The following is an 8,162-nucleotide window of genomic DNA, read 5'->3' on the forward strand; positions in this document are numbered from 1 at the left end:
AGATATTAACACTAAAATCGAACCTAATATTTAAATGAAAAGAAAGTATTTTTCATAAATTAATCAACTTTAAAGAAAACTCCTGGTACTGTTCACTTAAAATAAAAAATAAAAATAAAAAAACCCATATTTTTATAATAAAAAGTCAATTTTAGTACTATTCACTTTATTATTTATTTTATTCTTATCATTAAAACTTAAAGTTTTCAACCAATTTTTATTAATTTTTCTTTAATATTAAGCAATGTAGGCAAGAACCGCCACGGCCATCAGAACTTGCTTGATAGGTAGCCCTTCGGATGAATGGACAGATGGAGCTCGGCCATTCTTATGTACGGTAGCTTTTTGAAGTGGGGTTTGCCACTGCCGGAAGAAAAGGACGAGGATTGAGCTTTAAAATTGGGGCTGGGTTTGGTGGTGGATGAGCCCTAGGATGGGCTGGAGTATGCCTTGTAATTGGGCCGTGGCTTGGAAAAGGGCTCGGTCTTGGGCGACGTCTTCGGGTGGGGCTTGGACCGTATCTTTGACGGGTTGGGCTCGGACCCAAGGGAGTGGCCTCGGGTTCGAAGGGATTGTGCTCGTACTTAAATGTGATGCACTAGAGCTTTGACTTAAATACGATGGACTAGGGGCTGATTTGGTATTCTGTGTTTTGAAAAAGAACTATTTATGCTGTGTTGTGATAATATGCTCAGTTTTGCTGTTTCACGTTTTCAATTTTTTTTCATCCAAAACTGTGAAAGTAAGCTGTTTTTAAGTGTTTACCTTTTTTGATATCCATCTTTTTATAAAAGCACCTCAGTATCAAACCAGTACTAAGACTTGGACTTGAGATGGATGTACTAGGGCTCAGGCTTGAGGCGCATCATGATCTTTGCTAGAGTGAAAGGTAACCGCTGGATGTTTTGTCTTTCATTTTTTGAAATGTTTTGCTTCCACTTGTATAACATCCTGCTTCTTGGCTTCGCACTTAGAAATTGTGCATGCAATTTTACAATGCGTGTTAAAGAAAACCAACTCAACAAAGCTATTACGTGAATGATGATTATTTTGTAGTGCTAAAATCACCTTCGTAAATTAAAACAAGTATAGATCAGAAAGGCTCACCAATATAGTCTCCGACAACAAAATGCTTTAGAGCGCGACCAAGCCTTGTAACTAAAACGGCCTTTGTGTCCACCCATGGGAGTTGTCAGCAATGTATTGGGCACCAAAACAGACTCCACCCAAAGCCATCGCCATAAAAAAAACCAACGAGCTCTTAGGCCAAGCCGCCATGGCCACAGAGAACTTTTGTTTCTTGAGATAAATAATAGCTAGATAATTATACGTATGGATTAAATGTTGAATGAGATTGTGAGGAGCAAATACAAGATGGGATAGAAGTTTAAAGAGTGATGCTAATTAACTTTCAAAAAGGTAATTAATTCGTTATTAGGGGGAAATATCCTTTGATTAAATTGATTGGAGCGTCAGGATCAAATCAGAGGTCTAGACTGCAATTAAATTATTACTAGGGACGTTTTTTCAATTGTGCAATGAAAAGTGCCTTGATCTATGGGATGCCAAAAAAGTTTTTATTTGCTACTTAGTATTATGGCTTAGTGGTATTCATCTTTACTTATAAATAAGAGATTATACATCCGATTCTTACCAAATGCGAGTTTGAACCACATTACTGTTAACATATTGTGTGGCTAAGCCCGCCCATTTTCCATTTAGTGTAGAATCTGTAGATAATAACGTGTGTTAAAAAAATTGTTTTTACTCATTTCATTTGTTTTTATCCTTTTACGCATAGTTAAAAAATTATTTTTTTTTGTCGAAAAAAAAATCTTTTTTATTTACTTTCCTTCAATTTGTGTGTATGCCCTACATTTGGAGCGAAGCTGCTTAGTAAAATAATAAAAACACACTTTTTTTATCTACTTGGCATTCCTATTTATCAGGATCGTTGAGTTCGTTTAATTTATTTTATCACAAAGTCAGAAATAAAAGATATGTAAAAAACTAAGAGCTCATTTGAAATTGATTTTAAAATAAATAAAAGTATTTTTGAAACCAATTCTTAATAAAAATTTAAGTGAATTTTGAAAAAACACTTTTAGTTCTTCTCTTAAAAAATATATGATGCTTCTTTTAAAAATCACTTAAAATGCTTTTAATTATTTTAAAAATACTTTCTAACGAGAACTAAAAACATTGCGTGAAAATTACATCTCTAATGCTTAATATGAAAAAAAAGGGAGTTTTAATGAAAAGCCCAAGGTACTGTTCACTTTAACAAAAAACCATATTTTTACACTAAAAAGTCAATCCTGGTACTATTCACTTTATATTTTATTTTGTCCTTATCATTAAAATTCAAAGTTTTCAAACCATTTTCATTAGTTTTTTAAATGAAGCTCCGTGGTTTGGTTACTGGTAACTATATATTCCCGCACAAGTGCAGGATATCTCCATCACGTCTTTGGATTATCTAATCCGAGAATACAAACAAATCCCAAAATTAAAATGGCGAAGGCCAAAATTCTTATCCACAACCCCGAGAAGTTCCCTCCTCCCCTCCTCAGTGTTCCTTCCTGGTCATCCTTCACAGGCTCAGACCATTTTCTACTTGTAACACAGTCACTACTTCACTGTTATCTGTCTCAGCCCCAAGCTTTACTCAGAACAAAAGCTTTCGGCTTTCATGGCGACCCACTTCTCTCCTGCAACCCCTGTCCGCTTCGTCCTCCAGCCCAAGCAAAACCCTCCCAAAACCCTCCTTTCCATTCGAGGTACGTAACCCATCAAGCAATATTTACATTCATTGCATGCTTATTACCGGTAAATTGATGATCTTTATTACTTGCTTGCAAATTTCAAAGGTATCCTTTTGGAATTCAGAACTGTAATCCTGCATAACTAATTGGGTTGAGTTTGTAATTCGGTTTTGTTTGATGGGTATTTTTGTTTTCGCATGCTAAATGCTGTAAAAGTTGAGATTTTTGCAGATTCTTTTGGTGGAGGGTCGGCGTGTAAGAAATGCCAGCCTAGAACTGTTAATGTGTGCTCATGGAGCTCGTCTGCTAACTATGTGAGGTCTCAGGATGGTGCTGCAAGGCTTTCGGGCAATGCCATTGTTGTGAAAAAGCAATTGTTCCAAAAGAGGCAAGTTTTATTTGTGCCACAGAATTAATACTCTGGCTTGTTATTGTTGTTGTTTGTAACTTTGTAAGGGACTGAAAATTGGGTTATATTGCATTTGTTGACTTATCGTGCAACAACAATATACTTAAAGTGACACGACTCTGTTATTTGACACTGCATATATGCTGATGTTATCCTAGCAATTTGATAATGCGGTGAGAACTTGGGTTGCGTGGTGCGCCACTCTAAATAATTGAATTGTGATGAGTTATTGGTTGTGTGGTGGGTTGATTTGCCTTCTAATATCTTTCTTATATCCAGAGCTGGAATTGTAAGGGCTGCTACTATCGAAGAAATAGAAGCGGAGAAGTCTTTGATAAAGAAAGATGCTGTAAGTTTGATTATGATATCGTTTCATTAAAACATGCAGTATGCAATTAGGTTGGAGAGATTTAAGGCTCTTTGGATTTTTTTGGTGGAGTAAGGACGAACAAACTTGTATTGAGTATGTTAGCTGTATTTCAGGAAGGAAGGATGGAAAGGACTCTTGAAACGGTACGATCCAATTTCAATTCTATTAGGACAGGGAGGGCAAGCCCGGCCATGCTGGATAAGATTGAGGTATGAATTAATTTAGGGGGTTGTCTAGCTACTTTTGCAGTTCATTTTTGTGCAGATTGAGAACTCGGTAGTGATATTTTTTCTCTTAGATTAGTTATAACTCAATACATTTTTAGGTTGAATACTATGGAAGCCCAGTTGGCTTGAAGACCATTGCTAATATCAGTTCTCCTGATGCAAGTTCCTTCTTGGTTCAGCCATACGACAAATCCAGGTATTTCATAAACTGAAGGTATGAAACTAGTAATGGTCATATAAGATCAGTGCGCCATGCTGCATTCACAGTCTTGGAATAGACACGTCTGCTTTGGGATAGCCACTGTTAAATCTATCCAAAATGAGTGGAGGAAGGCACATTATAAACTAATGTAAGACCCGGCTGAAAATGCTAGCTGGTGGGCGAGCGCTTCTCCGTGAGGAGGTGTTTAGGATTTTAACTGTGAAATTTACTGCCTTGTCTTTTAAATCTTTGATAACCTAAACGAAATAGGGATTCTGGTCAGCTGTAAAGAGCTTGTGTCTTCTATTGGAAGAATGCATTGGATATCAACTGATCGTGTCGATTAGTAGTCTTTTTTCTAAATGGTGCAACCCCTTTTTTCAGCTTAAAGGCTATAGAGAAGGCCATCGTTAGCTCTGATCTTGGTTTGACTCCAAATAATGATGGAGAAGTAATTCGGTTGACCCTACCTCAACTTACATCAGAGAGAAGGAAGGTGTGTTCTCATTCTTTGAGTTCATCACATAACTGACCTAAGGGCTTTTCAGCTCTTCCTATTGTATTGGCCAACGCACATGTACTGAGATGTAATAACTAGTAAGATAATTTATTGGATAGGAATTTTTTTTATACCTTGGTGATCATAAATGAAGGATACAGAAATTCTGATATATATATATATATATATAAGGATACGGAAATATTCTGTTTCTGAGGATGCAAATAATCAGTCATTTTCTTTAATATGTGCTTCCTGTTTCCTTTTTTCCAATGCAGGAATTGTCAAAAATTGTGGCAAAACAGACCGAAGAGGGAAAGGTACAGACATACCGTATCATCCTTGGCTAATAGTTGGATAAAACTCTCCTTTGCTAGTTTGTGAATAATATTTAATGTTTTGAGACTTTTGTATATGTTTAACCAAATCATACAAATTGATATACTACATAACTGATCCCCAACCCCAGTTCCCTTTCCTTTCCGTTGTTCATGGCGAGGTGTCATCATGGCACCATGTTGAAGTAAAGGCACAGAGCATATACTGCATTTTAGAAATGCCGTCTTTGATAAGCGTTAACATTTCATTCATTTAAACTTCAAAGCAGTTGATCTTGTTCTTCTGAAATACCTATTACTCAATCGTTGTAGGTGGCATTGAGGAACATAAGAAGGGATGCTCTAAAAACTCTTGAAAAACTTGAGAAGGTTTGAAGCCCAACCCCACAACTTCTCTTTCTTTCTCACTTCCCAGCATTTGCTTTTTTGTCCCCACCATTCTACTTTTACTGATTACCATCAACATTCTTTTCCTAAAGGCAAAAAAGCTCTCTGAAGATAATGTAAAGGACTTATCAAGTGATTTGCAGGTAATTTATAGGTTTTTTATCTTTCACTATTAGGTATCGCGGTTTGCCTGGTGACAAAGAAACCAACTGACTGGTTGGTTTCTTTGACATCTCTTCGGGATATATCCGGCACCCATTTCTTGTTTCATGATTGGTTAGGTTTCATTTCAAAGGTTACAGTAGAAGATATATCTTTTCTAACATTATCATTTCAAGCACCATTGGACTTCAGCAGTTTATTTTAGAACAGTTACTGAAATATACGGTGTTTACGTATTTCCTTTATGCAGAAATTGACAGATGAGTATGTGAAGAAGCTTGATGCCATATTCAAACAAAAAGAGAAGGTAATACCTCCATGTAATAATCTGCTATGTTTGCGAATATCTGCACTACCTGCAGCCTAATACTAGTACATTAATGCTGATTCTTATGTTAACCTAAGTCATTTGGTGTCATTCTCGAAGTTTAACGGAAATTACAACTGTGTTTCAGGAATTGCTGAAGGTGTAGTGATTGTCCATGTACTGATGATGTAAATGGTTGAGCTTCTATCTCGAAACCTTTTTAGGTGTTCCTCTATCCCGTGCGGGAACTTCCAGTGCTGTTTATACCTCCTCCTTAGAAAGCACCTTCTTGTGATAACCAGACATTTTGTTTCAATATTATGTGAAAAATATATGCAATGTTCATTTGCAAGGCTTTCAAATTTCACACTTCACTCGGAAGTTCAAATTAGTCTATTCACTTCCTTTATGACTTCATGAAAAGGAAGAGATACTTGTGTATGTTGAGAATGAGTCCCATATTGATGGAAGGAGGGTCATTACATGGGCTTATAAGAGGTTGGATTACTCTCCATATTGCCAATTAGTTTTACGGTGGAACCTCAATTTCTTCATGATATCAGATCAGGTTGTTCAGGGACGGAGCCAGAAATTTCCTCTAGTGGGGGCAACCGAAAATAACTAAGAAAACCTTATTATAGTATGGTTATACGCAATATGATATTAAGGATGATTTCAAATAATGACGTATCACAATTCCAATGTTACAAAAATTTCAATATAGTGGTGGAAAGTGGCAAAGTGATGAGAAAAATATAAGTACATGATGATATGGAGTATAAATAGAATGAATGTATATTAAATATTAGATACATGTATTTTCCTTAAAGATGAATCGTGTATATTATATAATTGTAGTTTGCAACTAAACAAACGAATTACTTGAGTAGGGGCATCTAACCCCAGTGAGCCTTCATTGGCTCCGTCCATGAGGTTGTTCCATGTGTGAGGCCAAACGCGCTCCATGTCACCCTGTTGTATTGTATTGTTTACGTGTTAGGCTTGATAATCCACCACACGTGAGGGGGCGTGTTGAGAATGAATTCCACATTGATGGGAGGAGCGGCCACACGCTCTCTGTGTCACTTTGTTGTGTTGTGTCGTTCACGTATTAGGCTTAAAAATCCACCACACGTGAGGGGACGTGTTAAGAATGAATTCCACATTGATGGGAATATGAACCATGCATAGACTTATAAGAGGTTGAGCTATTTGGAACCTCAATTTCTTCAATGTAAGGGCATGTTGACCACATCTTTCGTACGTCAACGCTTTCAAAGGTACAAGACCTCTATATTTTGATCTTATCCGATTTTATGCTGGAGTGAGAGTTGTCTTATTGAGATAACCTTCCGAAGTTTCCCTCCGAAGGATCTTTCATTTGAGATAACATGGCATTTGTCCCATCGTTCTGTCTTGAGAAACCACACTACTCTAGAAACCCACAAACCCAATCCTACCCTACCATCCAATACATAAAGAAGAAAAAGGAAAAGGTATTTGGTGATTTGGTCCCATCATCTAGATATTTTGCTGTACAATATACTGTTTTTTTTCTCATCACGCGAAAAATATAGACAGATAGATATACTTCCGGTGTGAATTCATGATTTGAATTTTGGGAGTGTTAACGTACAATTTTTTTAGATAGAAACAAAGCGTAAAAAAAAAAAAAAAATTTAGTTTATTTTGTGATGTGTTTTGTTGAACACTTGGCGGGCTTGTTGTCGTCAGCCAAACTATGTTGCGCACATGTCAATAAATACAACATATGCCAAAACAATTTAATGAGTGATATCAACAGAATTTGTTGAGTGCTGTCGATACAACATGTCGAGATATACTTAACATGCATTACATCAAATGCTTACTAGGCACAAAAAGGACTTGTTCTAAACGTTCGAAGAGTCCTCAGACTATCTTTACATAGATATTTTTAGGACTTTGGTCTCAATGTACATCTGCCCTACTTCCAGTTACACCGAAGAATTTGCTCCTATCATCCCATTGCGGCATTGTGCTTTTTCAAAACTTTTCGACTGACAAAGGATGATAATTCTATTAGGAAGTACGAAAATCTCCGGTTCATGACTTGTCTTGCGTTTACGATAAAAAATTACGTCAATCTTACATTCCAATTAGTAACTTAGTAATTGAAAAACCAAAAGTTAGATTGATTGCGGGGTAGTTGATTCCATACCTAATTTTCTTCTATTATTCATGACTTTTCAAACATACAATTGGAAAATCACCATTTTAGGGGCATCACCTATATGTTGATTGCTTTTTTGAGTTCAAGTGAGTCTTTTTCAGTGTGCGCATAAATGCAAAAGAAAGATAAGTTATCTTCATCATAACTCACAACCCTCTTTTCGGATATTAATCCCAAGAACTACTATTTTTGGCCCACTTCATCAACCCACACTACAAAAAGTTATTTTCTCTGTGATACGTTTTTATGACAACTAAGGGTTTCGTTTGGAAATACTTTTAAAG

At 36.4% G+C, this 8,162-nt stretch overlaps 1 protein-coding gene across 1 annotated transcript; it reads left to right on the top strand.

The window, feature by feature from the left end:
- The first annotated feature begins 2,543 nt into the window (after positions 1 to 2,543).
- LOC137742302 (ribosome-recycling factor, chloroplastic-like) lies at positions 2,544 to 6,184 on the top strand. The gene is made up of 11 exons (XM_068482132.1): positions 2,544 to 2,780; positions 2,997 to 3,153; positions 3,454 to 3,523; positions 3,658 to 3,753; positions 3,870 to 3,967; positions 4,358 to 4,469; positions 4,751 to 4,792; positions 5,123 to 5,179; positions 5,290 to 5,340; positions 5,610 to 5,666; positions 5,815 to 6,184. The coding sequence occupies exons 1-11, from the start codon at positions 2,693 to 2,695 to the stop codon at positions 5,830 to 5,832; spliced, it is 846 nt and encodes a 281-aa protein (XP_068338233.1). The 5' UTR covers positions 2,544 to 2,692; the 3' UTR covers positions 5,833 to 6,184.
- The last annotated feature ends 1,978 nt before the right edge of the window (positions 6,185 to 8,162 follow it).

This window comes from Pyrus communis, chromosome 8 (assembly GCF_963583255.1).
Source record: "Pyrus communis chromosome 8, drPyrComm1.1, whole genome shotgun sequence".
Lineage (NCBI taxonomy): Eukaryota > Viridiplantae > Streptophyta > Magnoliopsida > Rosales > Rosaceae > Pyrus > Pyrus communis.

Bases quoted from the DNA above. Each gene is read 5' to 3' on its own strand.
- LOC137742302 (XM_068482132.1), top strand. From the start codon at position 2,693: ATGGCGACCCACTTCTCTCCTGCAACCCCTGTCCGCTTCGTCCTCCAG. The intron at 4,793-5,122 runs GTACAGACATAC...CAATCGTTGTAG, and splicing joins AACAGACCGAAGAGGGAAAG to GTGGCATTGAGGAACATAAG. The intron at 5,341-5,609 runs GTAATTTATAGG...TCCTTTATGCAG, and splicing joins ACTTATCAAGTGATTTGCAG to AAATTGACAGATGAGTATGT.